This window comes from Pieris rapae, chromosome 10, assembly GCF_905147795.1.
Source record: "Pieris rapae chromosome 10, ilPieRapa1.1, whole genome shotgun sequence".
In the NCBI taxonomy this organism is placed as follows: domain Eukaryota; kingdom Metazoa; phylum Arthropoda; class Insecta; order Lepidoptera; family Pieridae; genus Pieris; species Pieris rapae.
The window spans coordinates 1564950-1583431 of NC_059518.1; the positions used below are offsets into that span (position 1 = coordinate 1564950).

The 18482-nt window shown below is 33.5% G+C and overlaps 1 protein-coding gene across 1 annotated transcript in view; it reads left to right on the plus strand.

Annotated features, from left to right (window-relative positions):
* Positions 1 to 18482, plus strand: part of LOC110999069 — a 52004-nt gene that overhangs the window by 8940 nt on the left and 24582 nt on the right. Inside the window, exon 2 of the mRNA XM_022267956.2 lies at positions 13213 to 13408. Coding sequence (XP_022123648.2) covers positions 13366 to 13408 — 43 coding nt within the window. The 5' untranslated portion in view covers positions 13213 to 13365. The remainder of the gene's footprint in view (positions 1 to 13212; positions 13409 to 18482) is intronic.

Genomic DNA, 18482 nt, shown 5'->3' on the forward strand with positions numbered 1-18482 from the left:
TAATTTCATTTTTACAATTCGTTTTCATTCAAAAATCTATTCATGTATCTATATAAAACAAACCCGACTTAGTGTCACTATTTCTACGATACTTCGGTATGGTGATAGTTTTTAGTCTGTCTACACAATTATTGTTGAAGTAAATATTAAAGCACAAAAATCAAATTATCTTCAACATTTTAATATTCCCAACGTCTTAAACTTTATAAGTATTTACTTCATAGACATTTTATATTAATTAAGTAAAGAGCTAATCTTAAAATTCTTCAATTATACACGAAGCTCGCGTTTAAATACTTTACTCATAAATTGATAATAATTAAATAATTCTGCACTTAAACATACATAATAAACTAACAGAATAAAAAGCGTTTTGTGTTTTTTGTAACGCTATTTGCAATTCAAACGAATGTGTGTGTGGTTAGGTGAGTGAATTTACTTTTATATAAATCTAAATAATAAACATGATATGTAAATAATGCATTAAAACTTCCCTACACTCTTTTTTATACTTTCTTCCCCGGCTCATAGTTATAGCCCTCTCATATCCGGGGTACAAACTAGAACATTCCATTGTGCTGCGGGCGGGAGTTTGCGTGTATGAGAATATTTTTGTATTATCCTAAATAGTGGAATCTATTAACGGCTACCTCCTGAAATAAGTAGAATTCAACCAGCTAATTAGCGATCGTCAATACGGTTTTTTTTGTGGACAGCTGGAGACATTATCGTTAAGTGTGGTTTTTGTTCGACGAGTCTGGACATGGACTACGGGCTTCAAGAATAATTATGCGACTGAATCTCTCCAGCTTTCTGGGCGATAGCAGCACGTTTCAACCTTAAACCCGTGGGGCTCCATGAGGATTTCTACCTCCGACCTCGTTTCTTCTGCATATTAACAACGCAACTTAGCAACATCTTTGCTTTTCGGAAACTCTTTACCACGCCGTGAAATTATTTCTCTGGACTCGAGTATTATGTCGAAACTCTGCCACATCCAACATAGGATACCGGGCGTAGGAACATATCGAATAACGTTTAGTTTTGCGGTCATTTGGATGGGATGACACGTACAACGGACCAAATGTCCGGCTTAGTGCGAAAACTCACGTCAACTTTTTTTTTAAATATTAATATTTATTTTTTAATTAATGAACCTATTTACTAATTGTAGACCTATAACTGCGATAGGTTTGTAGTAGATTGTGGCTCACGGGCCCTGGGATAAATGCCTAGCTAAAGTTTTTCTAATAACTGAATACGCCACGCATTACAAGTACGGAAATGTAGTTTAAAAGGTATGCGTTCGATTAAACTGAAAAACACTTCATAAAAGCTTATAAAAGCTCAATTGATGGTAAGCCTCGGTAAATTAGCTCAATAAATCCCCCTATATATTAACAATAAATATGTACCTACTCTGTCGTTAACGAGTGAATACACATTTAGATTAATCGACTCGCTAAACGTTATTAATATTCATTGAGTTTACTAACCCACTTCTCTAAATTGGAAGTTCTTTTGACGCAATCGGGTTACAAGGGTGAAAACTATTTTTCCATAATTGACAGCACGATGCAGTTGGCATCGATAATCGCGCGTCAGATATTTTTTTGCTACTATAACTACAAAGAATTCACCTATATAAATGTTATTAATAAAAATAAATCAATGGCGCTGCAACTGTTTTCATAATCATATCGCACTCCCCTAACAATACTGAATAAAGTCAAAAAATCCCAAAATCGACTTATTTATTTAGTACAATGGGCATACTACAATTAATAGTCCATTGGTGAACAGTCGGGAATCGATCCCGTCGTAGGTTTGATGAGATGGGATGAATTCGCATGCTAAAGCCTCTATGCTACAACTGCTCATATAAATAATTATAATGTAATACCCAATTGATTTCAATTAATTGTGATATAATTTACTATCTATAGTTTATGAACCTTGCTCTCAGTCTACATTACGATATGTTTTTTTTTAATTATTATCTTTATTTAATAAATTACCGTCTAAAATTCGCAATATTAAGGGCATGTTTCATTCACAATGTATGGATAAAGTCTTAAATAGCTATGCAACACATAAATTATTCGAAAGATAAAAGTTTCAAATAAGATACTTCGAATTTCATGCCGTATAGCGCTATCTGACAGTCGTGTAACGCAAAAATACTATTTATCCTACAAATAAGTAATAAATAGCTTATTTGGAACTTATCCGGACATTGTGAAACAGGCCCTTATTTTACTATCTGCGTATGTAACTTTAATGACGTTATGGTTTATGACATTTTCCTTTGAATAATTGTAATGTAGAGGAAGGGTTAAAACTTGCTGAGTTTCTTGCCCGTTCTTCTCAGAACAAGGCCTTCTGGTAGTTTTGCGAATAGATGGCGTAGTCTTGCTTTTTAGCGAATTTTGTTAACAATCTTGACATTCATAAGCATGCCCTAAGACGCATCTAAACTGAATAAAAGAATTATGATTTGATTTGAGAAAAGATTTTTTATACAGAAATATCCATCTTAAATTTTTGTTTTGATTGTAATTTGTTCATAAGGCAATTTGAATAAATTTATTTTAATATCGGTTTTGGCAGCGGCGTTTTTTTATTAGATTACTAGCTGCCCCCGCGAACTTCGTTTCTCCTCCGCCTTCCTTTTAGTATATACCAACATGGAACATTTTGCTATGCTACTCCAGAGACTGATTGGTTTTCCGGAATTAAAACTTTATAGGTTTTCTGTGATTTAAAAAAAAAATTGTTTAAAAAAAATTATTCTTATTCTTGTCTATGTCTTATCACTTAGGGAATCAAAATATAATTAATATATAGTAGCCGATTCTCATACCTAGTAAATATTCATAATAAATTTCATAAGAACCTGTCGAGCCTTTTTGGAGGAGTATTATAACTAACGTTGTGACAAGAGAATTTTATATATAGAGAGATAATATTTGTTTCCGCTAAAGAATAATCTAATTTATTTTTCATTTGCAGTAATTACAGTAAGTAAATAAAGGTACTGAGAGACCCGTTTTTATCCCTGAGGCTAGTGTGGGCTTTAACGAGCTCTGCTAGTTCCTGTTACTTTAACAACGTTCTCAATTATAAAACTACAAGCTGTAAGATGGATGCTCCTTATATAACCTAGATACTTGCCTCTCTATTCCTATAAAACATATACATAGAGAATAACATCTATATATTTTTACAGGAATTTGTTAAAAAACTTCGTAATGTATAAAAAAATATATATTCATAATCCTATAGCTAACATTTATTATACATAATAATTAACGTCCGTTTTATCAGTAAATTCAACTTTTAATCGTGTTTTATTTTTATCATCCTTTATTTGTAGTACCGATTTGAAACATAGTGAGTATTTATTGCCATCAAAACAATTAATTAAACAGAAACATTTAAAAAAAATTCATTAAAAAATGCTTAGTAAAACCTTGTGTTCAGCATCCACTGTGGTTTTTGCATCAATCTATCACAGTAGGTACAAGTGGTGGACCGTCGATGACAAGTCAAATCTCTATATATATATAAAGTTCTCGTATCACAATGTTAGTTCCTATACTTCTCTGAAACAGCTCGATCGATTCTTATGAAACTTATTATGCATATTCAGTAGGTCTGAGAAACGGCTACGAACCCCTAAGCGATAAGAGGTGTTCAGCGCAATACATTTTTTTATATTTTTCAGACAATTTTTTTAGTTTTTATTTTTTTATGATACGGCATCCAAAAATACAAACAACCCTTAATTTTTACCCCTCTACAATTAACCCCTAAATTTTGTTTGTTAATTAAAAGCCTATTACATGAACTCTGAGGTTCATATAGAGAAAATTAACAGAACAAACTTAAAAGTTTTCATTCCGGGAAACCAAACAGTCGCTGGGGTAGCATAGCAGAATGTGCCATGTTGGTATGTACTAAAAAGTAGGCTAGGCATTAAGTAGTAACAGAGTTCGCGGGAGCAGCTACTTATACATAAAAAATAATAAATTGTACCACAACTGGCGTTTCAAATATAGTAACTAAGAAAATACACTGAAACAACAGTCGCAAATGTTGCTCCACTTTTACGGAACTTTTTTACTATTATTTCCATTCCAAGATAATGTACGAAATAATTTAAACGTATTGCAAAATTGAATTTGGTATTCGATTCTCGCTGTGAATCGCACTTTAGTGGAAAGTAAAAGAATTGAACTACATTTTGTGCACTAAATTTATTTCAACAATTTAACTTCGCGCACTGAATCTAGATTAATGTTCTGAAGTTTCGTAAGAGTTAATATAAGGATGTAATGTCAAAATGAAATTTCGATAAGCTCAATTATATAATTAATAACTTTGGATTGGTGTTTTAATTCTAGTACCTAAAAATAAATTTAGACAATACAATAACATCGCGTATTCGCAAAAGCCCTCTAAATGAAATCAATAGAAATTGTTTTGCTTGACTTCCGAATATTAGACTTACAGAATCATACCACTCTCATATTTATGGTCTTCTACGTGAGGTAGATACCCGTTTTTGTTTTTAATACAGTCCAAATTACAGTTGTTTTATTTATATATTTATTGCATTGTAGGAAGATTAACAGTACTTTAACAGAATGTAAATTATGATTACAATAAAATAAAAACAATATTAATTTCAAATATCCACCTATAGATAAACCTTAGATAAATAAACACAAATCTGAGTTATTTAAAAATTAAAAGTTTTCTTTATTATCTTTTGCATTTCACAGCTCATTTGTAGTTGGTTTAGAGACCGTTATTTGTTGTTTATAGATAGAAAAACTCATTAACAAGAATATCTTTGAATTTATCAGTACGCAAGCTCCTATTGGTTATGAAGCATTTATTGTTATATTTCCTTATGGGCAATAAGCAAGTTTTAATTCCTGACGCTAATTGCTTATCGCATTGCATAATCTAAGGGAATGACACAAATGTCTTTGTATAATTTCCTTCATCAAACTTAATTTTTTAAGCGTAAAACCCGTTAAATTCGCGTATCGTGAGAGTGATCATCAATAACTGTAATCTCGAAACAATTAGTCACACGTTTCTTACTTTTGTTACGATGAAAAATGTGAAGAATTTTACTCGCTAACATAAAAATCTTTAATGTTCTACGATATTTAACTTAATATTATATTTTTTTAAATTATCACATGTAACTTAATAGCTGACTTAAAATATGGTGACATTTTTGTCTTTTTGCAGAAATAAAGTCTTTAAACCTAAACCTTACTTTTAAAATCTAAGTAAGACAAGAAAACACAATTAAATAACTAGTATTAGTAGTACTATTTATGACTATATTTAAGTTAAGTAGTTAAATCAGAGAGTTTATCGAATCTCTAGACAGTTACTTACGGATCGAAATTCGATCAAGTCGCCAGCATTTTGATTTATATAAAACAGCTTCGAAAACATTTAACTATATATCTGAGCGAAAGCCAGCGTGTTGATTAATAATGTCAAACAAGATGGCGGTCACAACAACTGCTTTAGTCTTTCTTTTGGCAAACATTGGTTTGTTGTGTGTGGTTTTTTTGTTTAAAATTGTGGTCTTTGGTGAAATTGTAAACATGTTGTCGACTCCGCCATGATTATTTCAGTGCGATCGCGAAGAACTGAGAGCTTGGAAATTCCATGTTCTGTTTTATTGTAAATGGTTAGGTTAAGTTAGTCTTGTTGCCAAAGAATGTTTAGGAAACTCGCCTAACGTTTCGTTCAGTCTTTTGTCTGACGGAACGTTAGCGACTTTATTGATTATCGATCTTTAATTAACTGTCTAGACATTCAATTAACTCTTTTATTTAACTACTTTACTACGACATATACGAAAATCATCATTCGAAAATAAAAGAAGCTGACTGATAACAATATTAAAGCTAATTTTCATCCTTTATACGCGGGTAATGCCAGCAAGTAATAAATAAAGACAAGTGGCAGTAAAACTACGTAGTGTAAAACGGAAAACTTTCGTTATAACGAATGATTGTTAGAAACAACAGTGTATAACAAAGTTACAAACGAGATAATTACGTTTTCTGCTGTACATTACCTGTATTAAGTAAAACTTTAATTAATAAAAGATTAAGCAGGCTAGCATTAAAGATAATGAAGTTTCAAATGATATTTTTATTTTTACATACACATTAATTTTGATTTCTTTTAAGATTTGTCTTGTACAATTCTAGTGTTATTTAACTGTATATTAGCTATTTTTAAAGGGTTGGTCCCTGCATCAATGTATCGTTAACGCTGATAACATTTCCTTTCTGTATTCATTGAGGGAAGAAAGCACTAGGTACTATCTACCAGGCGTCAACTTTAATCTTTAATGAAAGCCCATGCATTTAAACACCCCGACCCAAGAATCTCTACTTCAGTAGCAACAAAATTGACATTGGAGGAAAGACTCTTATATTTGAGTCATTTATTACTTTCTCTGCGGCCTAGCTTTTTTGCCTATCCGTTGGGGATGAGACGAGGTAAATGTGTAGCATCCCATACCAAATCACGTCTCATCGAAGGAATCAACAACATCCCATCCCTCCCACTGCTTTTTCTATAATCGTAAACATCAATCCATCATGTCAAGCCTTCTTTCAAATAAAACATAATTATATTATTACTACTACTATTTCACTCTGTGTCAATTATCAATGAGAAATATAAAATACCTTCAAATGTATATAAATTACCTCTTTACCTAGAGCTTCAGATTTCTGAATCATGATCTTTTTTATCATTATGATATAATGATAATCTAATAGGTTATCTGCCTCCTGTGCCTGAGTCATGCTGTCGACTTTTTGGGTTTAAGACATGTCGGTTTCTTCACGATGTTTTCCTTCATCGTTCCAGCGAATGATAAATGCGATCATAGACAGAAACTCCATTGGTACACAGTTGGATATCGAACCTGCGACCTCAGGGATGAGCCACTAGGCCAACACTGCTCTGAAAGATAATAAATTCATCGAAAATAATTTATTTCATATTTTTTTGCATTTACCTAGTTAACTTTTTTATAGCTAGGGAAGGAGGCTTATCTAGTGTTTAACTGCCGCCCATGGGCACTCTCAATGCGCCCTCTGGGCTCTCTGGGCTCCCTGGGCTCGCGAGCTCGTTGTAAGGCTTACAAGAATTGATACGCTCTTTTCTTGATGCTTTGATCATAACGTAATTATAAATAATATAACCTTAATTTAAACCAAATATTTTTTATTGCTACTCACAAATTAAAATGTATGATTTAAAGTGAGGTTATTAAGAGAATCTAATTTCAAATGACTACTTCCCAAAGGATTGGAACATTATTTCAGTCTGTTTCGACGTATTTCTAGAAAAATAAAAGATCATTAAAACAGTCGGGAAGTGTATTAGCGTTGCCTCTCGGGACTCTCTTTGTAGATTGAGAATCGTTATTGCATTTTTCTATGTAACATTAATAGAAGATTATAATGGTAATAATACCTAAACAATTAAGCTCTCTATATAAGTATATATTTTTTTTATTGAACAGTGATACCTCCGCCCATGGACACTCAATGCCAGAAGGCTCGCGAGTGCATTGCCGGCCTTGTGAGAATTGGTACGCCTCTTTTTTTGAAAGATCCTAAGTCAAATCAGTTCGGAAATACTTCAGTGGGCAGCTGGTTGCACAAAGTGGTGGTGCGTGGCTAGAACTGCCTTGAAAATGCTCAGTTGTGGAACGGCGGATGTCGAGGTAATACGGGTGGAATTTCGTATTTTGCCTTGACGTCCGATGATGAATCTTAGCTGCAGGTATAAACAGTTGGTTTACAATATAACGAGTTATTCTTATTTTCTGTCGTCTCCTGTGCACAGGCAACTCGCAGTCACAATACCCTGCCATTCCCTAATGTTGCGAAGCCATGATACAAATTTACCCAAAACGCAAAAAACCTAATATATCTCGATTTCCGTTCCACAAAAAAACTTGCTACGAAATATGGTGAATGTCTCTTATTTTATATGAACAAATACTAACACACCTATAGATTTTGTTACAGATATGGTTCTTTCATATCTTCATAGTTTAGTAGTTGAACACGTAGCCTATTCGTAATGATTAATCTATGGACAAACGTTTCAAATCAAGTAGTTCATCTACCGCTGGCGTTCAACCTTTAAAGCTAAGTTAAGTCAAAGTCAAAACCACTTTTATTCATATAGTTATCGTCAGAAAAGAAGTTAAATTAATTCTAAATTTACATTTATAAGTTCGCAATTCAAGTGCGTAGAGCGGGCATGAAGAACTGTCAAGAAACTTTCCGCCACTCTTTTTAATCACTAAGTTTAGAGTCGTACATATAGTTCGATCTGTAGCAAATAAATCCCAAGGATTAGAATCATTTAAATATTCATCAGATTCATTAAATTAGTTCTATTTCACGTATTACATTGGTGAAAGTCACCATTTGTTCTAAAATCGTTTATATTTAGGCCTCACATTTCTATTCGGTCAAACACATGCCGCGTTATCTCTTTCTATTAAGATATCAGTGTATTCATATACAACTTTTTTTATGTATATTGTTGCGAATGCCTGCTTATTTTTAAAATACTCATGTAGATATTTGTTTTACAAATAAAGCTGCATCGTCAAAAAGGACTTTTTTATTCTGTTTAGAGCTTCTCATTAGCCGTTTGAAGCTTTTAGCACGAGTTGATTTAAAATATTACATTTAAATTTAAAAACATAATGTTCATTTAAATTTAAAAATATTATACTGTAAATCAAAGGGATCTTAATCAAAAGCACTTTTATAAAACTCCTTTTTAAAAGTGTTTGAAAGTTCCATCGCCTTTAAGTAGATTGCAAAGGCACAAAGGAATCGCTTAAATCTCATAAAAGATTGAAATACTGATTATTTATTTAAATCCAGCATTTAACTGGAATTGGAAAAACACGACGGACGGATAGATTAGGCAAAGGGCATTTTGGGGCGCGAAAACCATTCGATATTCAAAGTTAAGGTTGGGTTCTCAATACACACCTAAAAAACTATATATCAACTAGCGGATCCGACAGACGTTGTCCTGTCTACTCGTCTTTAATTTCAAAATTTCAATTTTTAATAAGCCATTTTAATGAAAATTATTATTCAAATGTATTCGTAACTAATAAATTGAAAATTAATTAAAAAAAACATTGTCCAGCGGACAAAATTGTGAATCTAAACCATTCCCAGATCCCCTTGAACACACACAAAAAATTTCGTCTAAATCGGTCCAGTCGTTTAGGAGGAGTTCAGTCACATACACACGCACACAAGAAATATATATATTAAGATATGCGTAATAAAACTGCATGTGTATTTTAAGTTCATCATATCATAGCTAAATGCTTACAAATTTACATTTACCGGCGTTTTAAGGGCATTTTAAGGGCGTAGAAGGGACGGGAAAAACTGGCAATAAACTCTTCGCCATTTTTTTCTAGACCTTAACCGGGGGTCGATTGCACAATTCGCTAGTTCGTAAAAAATGCCTTGTGAAGCGGATTGAATATGACTTTCAGTGCGAATGTAATCTGGAAGTATATATATATACTGGATTTACTACTAAAACTAGTTTCACCCCATTATATTGAACCATGGTACATAATTTACATTAAGTTATACTACTATTATAGTTCGCAATATAGCCTCACAAAAAATCCTATAAAAATACTTAAAAATCTTTGTCAATTGTCATCAAAGCAAAAAAAATCAGTAGATATCTCCGAACGTTTCATTGAGGCTTAATGTTAACTTATCTACACTAAGCCAGTCTCCGAAAGTGTCGCTTTCGCTGAAACATTGCTGGGGTGCTATTCAATTGGTGAATGTATTTTATTCGGATCCAATCGATCTCTAGACAACAAAACGCACGGCGTGAATAGAACCTCCCGAGACGATAAATCACTCGAAGGCTGTATTTCTTAATGAAAGTACTTTCGTTTTTCAACTTTGGGAACAAGTTCATAGGTCCTTTGATATTTTAAATTATTGTAAATTATATATATTCAAGAAGTGGACTTCATAGCATTCTACCAGGAGTTCCGATGTGCACCAGCACCAATTATTAAACGGTACTTCTTCTTTAGTCAGGTTCTTCATTTATGCAGGACGTTTTATTGGCACAACTTCCTTCACTACCCCAGTCTTCAGCAAGTCTCTCCACCTGTGTGATAGTATGACCTGTAAGGTAATTGATCGGACCAGCAAATAGGATATTAGCCTCAAGGCCTGGGGCCCTGCATTTTGCCAGTGACAATCAGTTTTTCTAAATATTCTGGATCTCTGCGTGTCATCAGACAATAAAGTGTCGATAGATGATGTTTTTATTTGTAACTGTAGTCTTGCCCATGGACAACTACAAATCCTACCACCAATCTGGTAGGATTGCTAGCAGCTGCAGAGGCTTGCTTACCTAGACTGTCTAAGGAACCCTAAGCCTGCAGTATAAATTTCAGATTATTTTTTTTTAAATTCAGATATTTGTATTGAACCGGATTTAGCTCTATAATGGAAAATCGGATATACAAGTATCGTTTTTTATAACTTTTTTATTAAATAAAACATTTTAATAAAAATGTAGAAAAAGGGGTTTCTACATAAGCTTGAATCAAAAGTACATATTTCAATATATTTAATAACCGTTTCCTATATAAATCCTCTATTATTACACTTAGTTAAATGATTAAAGCGGCGGTGAAACTGGTCTCGCTTTAAATAATACTAGGGCACTATAAATCTAAGAAGCTTAAGACAAACTTAACGTATCATTTAACACATACACCGTGTATAGGAAAAGGAATATTCTGTGGTAGTGTGGCGCCAACCTCTAAGCCGGATCGAAATGTATATTTCTTTGTAAATTTCAAACACATGCTTAGTTTGCATTCCGGGTGAGGAATTATAAATATTATACACTAGCTGACCTGGCGAACTTTGTTCCGCCTTAATGGCAATAAATAAGCAGTTTGGGTTTTTTTATTGGAAAAAATACAAAAAAATTAAATACCTACATTAATCATTCATTATTATTTCTGTATTTTAGTACATAGGTTGCTCTTCACTTAAGTACCTTGTGATACACGTTTTTTCATTTTTTGTTTTATTATCAGGCGCAAAAACAAACAACGCTGATGGTCTTCCGACCCGTGAACATGCCACGTATAATTGACCATGGGAAAAACATGAATGTTCTAGATTTAAACCACAAACTTTTAAGGATTGGCCTTGTGATTTGTTGATGGTCATGGCAAATGCAAGACGTATCGGAAATTGAAGTCTTTTAAATTCAAACGGCATATCGGTTGGGATCATCGGGATCCTCGGAATAAGAACTTCCTCACCTTTGAATTTTCCTATCATTATCGTAGCGTAAATTACATTGTTCTTCAATTTTCTAACCACCAAACGCATACCATTATGTAGTTCAGGTCATCTACATCTTTATTCTTTTTCTTCTTTTTTATCAGTAAGCAATGTAACTCTCATGTTTGTTGTCAGCTGCAGTTTCGTCACATAGCGCCATAGATTTGACGATTTGAGGCAAGCGTTTATTTCGTCGACAGCCGTAGATCTTGGAATTACTGGCAGTATTTGGCGGAAATCGCCAGACAGTAAAATCATTGCTCCTCCAAAACATCTCGATTCATTGCGTAAATCTTTTAATGTTCGGTTAAGTGCTTCCAATGCACGTTTATGCGCCATTGTGCATTCGTCCCAGATGATGATTTTCGATGCCGCTAAAACTTTGGCCATTGCTGAGTGTTTTGCAATATTACACGTTGGTTCTCCAATAGTTTGAAGATTTAACGGTAATTTTAATTCTGAATGAGCCGTACGGCATCCTTCTTACAATGTGGCTGCTATTTCAGAAGAAGCAACTGCAACCGCTATGTTGGATCTCGCCCGAACAGTTGCTAAAACTAATGACATGAGGAATGTCTTGCCAGTTCCACCAAGGGCATCTAGGAAATATAAACCACCATTTTCATCATCGTTTGCCTTCATTAAAGTATCATAAACTTCCTTTTGTTGGTATTTCAACAGGGGTACATTCGTTTGAACTACTAAATCTAATTCCTGGTGATCATATTCACGTTCCCGTTCCAATACTCGATTAAATGCGTCATTCGAAAACAACAACAAATAGAAACATTCATCATTCTTTGGATGAACTGTATACATACGACAATACCGAGTTTTATAGTTCTCTTCACTGTTTATACGAATGGGCAATAGCACTATCATTATAATTAAATTGTAAATTGTAAAAATAATTAAACGTATTTATTTAATAGAAATATTTTGAATATTGATTTCTTACAAATATCAAATTGTCATATATACGTCATTACATAGCTGTCATTATACGTCAATTACATAGCTATCATTTGCGTTTTATTATTCCAAGTCTGATTCTTATTTGTTATACCACTTTTTATAGTGACTGACGTTTCATGTCAAGTCCCACGGGAACGCTGTCGAACGGGATAAAAAGTATCCTATGTCCGTCTCCTGGCTCTAAGCTACCTCCATACCAATTTTCACTCAAATCTGTTCTTTCGTTCTTGAGTTATAAGTGGTGTAACTAACACGACTTTCTTTTATATATATAGATGATATTGTATAAATTCAAACATGTTTTTTTATAGAACAGGGGGCAAACGGCAGGAAGCTCTCCTGATGTTAAGTGATACCGCCGCCCATGGACAGTCTCATTGCAAGAGGGATCGCGAGTGCGTTGCCGGCCTTTTAAGAATTGGGACGAAGATTGTGTTACACTACTGTTTCAAAATCTCCGCAGTGTTGCGAATCAAATATTCTCCTACTTTTTGTGTTCTACTAACATTTTTTTTATAGAACAGGCGCAAATGAGGATGACTCTCATCTAATGCTAAGTGATACCGCTGCCCATGGATACTCTGAATACTAAGGTTTTATCAGAATTGGTTCTCTTTTTCTTGAATAACCCAACATAGCTTTTGAGAACTTATACAGTAGTCAAAAGACTGGCTTAGTCAAACACATAATATTTAACTGCGGTATATGACTTTCCAATAGACCAGTATTTCAATGTTGAGAAACACTTAATATTATGTATTACATGTATGAACATATTGTATTGTTACAGATTGATATGCAAGATCACGAATACAATAGCTGAATACCTATGTCATTGAAGAATATTTGAATGACGGGTTTGAACATTATGGAGATAAGAAGGGCCTGCGGGAGCCGACACGCGCCCGCCACTTGACGTGTCGAATTGTCGAACGTAAACATAATGGCTTCGCAATTTACAGCCATTTTACTATGGCTCGTTGGAAGTAAGTATTTATTCTTTTTTTTTATAGAACAGGGGGCAAACGGGCAGGAGGCTCACCTGATGTTAAGTGATACGGCCGCCCATGGACACTCTCAATGCCAGAGGGCTCGCGAGTGCGTTACTGGATATATATATATATATATATATATGGATATATTCAAATTAGTCTTACAGTTTTTTTATAAGGCACTTTTGGTCCTATGAACGTTGTTGATTTGAAATATATATCGTAATGCGAGAATGAAATCGTATACCGCAAGTTTGTATTCCTCCTTTTTTTAATACTTGAATAAATTTAAGAATATCTGATCACTATAATTCTTCTAAAAATTAAGAACATTAATGAATGGCTTCATTCCTGAAGTCGAACTTTCGTTATATGTACGCAATAATTGCTCAAACAGTGAAGGAAAACATCTTAAGGAAACCGGCTTTTCTTAGACCCAAAAAGACGACGGCGTGAGTCAGGCAGAAGACTGATCACCTATTTGATTGACAAATGATAAAACAGATACAGATACAGAGCCCCAAAAATTATATATTTTTCATAATTTGAACATTTGATTTGGCTATAAAAATATATTTGATCGTCAAAAACCTCCCAAGAGTGCGAGAGTAAGTCAATTTCAATCTACGTCTAATAAAATATTTTACGAAAGCAATCCTGAACTAATTAAACTAACATTGAACTAAATTAAACAAGTGAATAAATTGTGAGCCTAATTTATGAATCTTTTAGGAATTATATTTCGAACTTTCTATAATATCTCACCAGTGCCAAGTGGTTTCACTCTAAGGTCATGCATTCGAATGAGGACTGGCCACAGAAACTTAAAAAAAAAAACATTTTTCTTTTGATGTGCGGATTTAACACTCGCTTGTATGAGAATATTATGAGGAAACTGGTGCTATTAAGAAAACAATAAATTCTGAAACAGACTCATATATGAAACTGAAAAATGAGCTAAAAGCAATTCTTATTCATACAATCAATGTTCTGAGATACTAGAGAAAGAATGTATGTATTTAAAATACAGATCTTATAAAATCTGAGGATGTTACCGATTATTATCGATGAGAGTGTTAGGAGGAGACAGAATAAGAAATTTCAATCGTATCACCTCGGCGTCCGTTGTTCCACAACTGAGCGATTTTTAAGCAGTTTTTGCCGTGCGTGCATATGTGGAACCAGCTGCCCGCTGATGTATTTCCGAACCAATTTGACAGAGGGTTTTTCAAGAGCGTGCCGAATCTCAAAAGGCCAGCAACACACTTGCGTGCCCTCTATCAAAGTGTCTATGGTGGTACCATTTAACATCATGTGAGCAGCCTGTCCGTTTGTTACATAATTTTTTTTTATAAGACTCGCTCACAAATGTTTATCCATTTTCCTGACACCATTAATATGGTGAAAACTCTTGAAGGAAGAAATCTTAATTCATCTCAAAAACAAAATGGCGTCGTCTTAATAATTGCTCAATTTGAAGACAGCAGCTAAAGAAATATGCAACAGCAATATTTTATTATAAAAAATACAAATAAATAACTTAGAAAATTATCTTTAGCAATTTATTATTTCAGCTTTGGTTGCAGGTTATTTTTTGCCGTGAAGGCTGTCGTCAAAGCCACATATGTTATAGGTGACAGTTTTATAAATTCCTTGCTTATACACAGAACAGCTGATGTTTTTGGCTAGCATTAGATTAAATAATATTTGCCTACAATTTTTTCACGTAAACACTTTTTTTGTTACACAAGCCATGTATTACATAGCTTGCTTCTTTTTATATCATATTTTTTTAAATATATCATATGGCAAACGTTCTTTCGCAATATTCATACAATACAGCAGCTAATGGACACCCATGTTAGCTATTGCGTTGCTGGCCTTTAAGAGTATATTACTAGTTATTTATTAGCCCAGATCTGTTGACTACTTGTTGTTTTGTGATGCCCCCGCGAACATCATTTCTCCTTAATGTGATTTTACTTGTTTAGTACATGAAACATTATGCTATGCTACCCTAAAGACTGTTCGGTTTTCCGCAATGAAAACTATTTACCGTCATCTAAATTCGTCATCAAAATCTAAATTAACAAATAAAAAATGAGGGTTAATCGTAGAGGGAGGAAAATTCAGAGTTGTATGTATTTTTGTACCAAAAAAAGGATTTGACAGATTATATATTAGATTAATTTTAAGTGTGTGTATATTTTTTATACTTTAGATTTTTTTTATAACCTTGACACTTCCCGTCTATCTCTTGCATTAACAGTTAGTATATTCGTATCATGTACTTTAGCTCAAAGTTGATGAATTATTAAAATCACTCGAGATACAATTGAATTTCGAACCCAATCCCTTAAGTAAAGCTGATTATCGAAATTCTCGGAGCGCTACGAAATCTCGAAACGTCTGTAAAGTGCCAATCTCAAGTCATTCAAACCTGGGTAACTTTTTGGGAAGCACGCATGTTACGGGAAACATCAAATGTATCCACGACTGAGTATGATAAAGATCCATTTCTAACTCTAAAAGTTACTTAAAATAATTTTCCAACACTTTAGACTTTATTTACACAACTCAGTGACCAATCTCATGTCTTGGTCATATACTCGTACAAATTCAGAAAGACGAAATCGTTTTCTCTGTTTTAAAAATAATTTAATTATTACATTGTCAAATAAATGTTCTTTATTTATCGTATTTAATTATTTATTTATGCCCCTCAGAACTACTCACTCACTATAAAAGTTATACAAACTAACCTGTGTGGTATAAAAACAAGTGCAGAGGGCGTGCACAAACATTAAGGGTTTACTATAATAATGTATTTAATTAAAAAGTTTACAAACATACAACACAAAACTAAAAAATAAAGAGAAAGTATCCTAAGATGGTGATCGCAGAAAAACATCAACATTGTTACGGCCCTGCAGCGGATTGCACATTCTAGCCATTCTGTGTACCATCTTTACTTAGTATATAAAGGTCGCGTCCTTCGGTCTGCCTCTTAAACTATGGATTTTAAAATATACCACAGACAGGAACAATTAGGTTCTCGAAGTCTCAAGTTTACACTAAGTGCTATCCAGAAGGCAATTCAAATCAACACATACTATTCAAACTTTGTAATCAAAATACGACGTTGCGTTCTGTTGTCGATAAAGATTATCGGTTAGAACGAAATCGTATGAGAAAAAGCAATACATAAATAAAAATTAACTTATGTTCACGATGTCAACATTGCTTTGAGGTTGATTTTATTCTCTTCTTTCCTTTAACTTATAATGTACCGTATCTATTGTTAAATATGAACCTTGACTCAAAGCCTTATATTACTAAAGCTCAAGACGCTAAGTTATTTAGCTTGTCTCAGGCGAGTAAAGCTCAGTGTAATTGATAATTCAGTTTATATCTTGGTCACATGATAGTAGCTTATTAAATATATTGAACTGAATTATAACTGCTGCGTTCCCGAGTGTTGAAATATATAACAATAATATAATAAAAGCTTTTTACATAACTTTTAGAAACCAGAAAGTTTTGAACTTATTATGACAGTGGAAGGTACCAGATAATTAAAGGTCCTCACAGTTTATACCATCACTGAAGTTAGGACCACTAACACAACCTTCACAAATAAAGAGTGCGACTGAAAGAAAGCTGTTTATTAATAAAATATACATTATGCTGGAACTCTCTGGACACACTTCCAACATATGAAGATAACGTCTGTGAATGATTTGATAACCATAAATACTTCTCTTCTTCATTCCATTATGATTATTATTGCTTTTGGATTAGATATGATTCTTCTGCTCATGTCATTACTTGTGGCGTCATCCATGCATCGTATTGTCTCTCTGATATTTATCGAAACATTACGTGCATGCACGTGTTGGTGCGTTTTAATGTACCAACATATACATTACAGTCGTGTTCTTCCGCTATTTTCATTACTATTTAATAATGATGGGCTTAGGGCAAGTTTTAGCTTTACCAAAACACTTGTTCTCTGGTCAGTAGACAATCAAAATGCGAAACTTCAGTGAATTATTAGCCTCCTGACATTTATGGCCAGCTAAGAGAAATGTGTTTGGAAATTAAGTAACCAGATTACGACGGCGGTTCTCTTGATGAAACGGAAGCTTGGGGACATAAAACTATTTTCGGGTTGGATTTATTGCGAAAGGGTCAGGCACGCAAACAAATTGAACGAAAAAGTTTGTAACATTAGCAGAATGATATGTTATTTAGTTTTTATGGTCACGCCTAATGGTAGTCGATTTTAAGTTATTGCAGTTTCGTGATAATAGTAAATTTTTCCATACTCTTACACTCACCTTGGGTTCGAATGTTCAAGGTTTAATTACAGAGGAAAACATTTAGAAGTACAGTTTTGATAAAAGCACCATCGTTGTGGTTTTTTTTTGTAATGCAACTCTACGAGTACTATCCTCATCGCTGGTTGTCAGTCCCCAGTACTAGCTCCTTCCGAGATGTTCAAGCATCTTGGCATCGTAGAGATGTGGGGTCTCTCTGCAACTTCTACCGTATTTTCCATGGAAAGTCTTCAGAGGAGATGTTTGTATCCAGGACTTAAATCCTATTAAAATAAAATATATTATCCTAAAAACTTTTCTAGGCGATTGTTTTACTTAATAGCTTAAGTGACCATTAATATTTAATCTGCGAGTCTAAGTACGGCTGTAAGGATGAATTACATCTTTATGATAAGACTTTTTGAGATAGGATTATCTAATATTATTTTTTGTATATAACACCGTAATTGATTTGCATTTTGCGACCATGAATATTCATAATAAAGTCTAAAAAAATATCCTAAATATACCTTCATGAATAAATAATTATTATGAGCGAGAATCTCGAGTGTATTTTACCGGAATATAAGTGTAATTTTAATATTAAATGTAATATGCTGTCGGCAACAGTAAATTGAATTACTTTACAATGTAATGAGTTCTTGTTGGGACTCCTGTATTGGGTTGATCTTCAATTCGATCACGTACTCACTTGATTTATGTATTCCAACCACCGTTACACGTCTTCA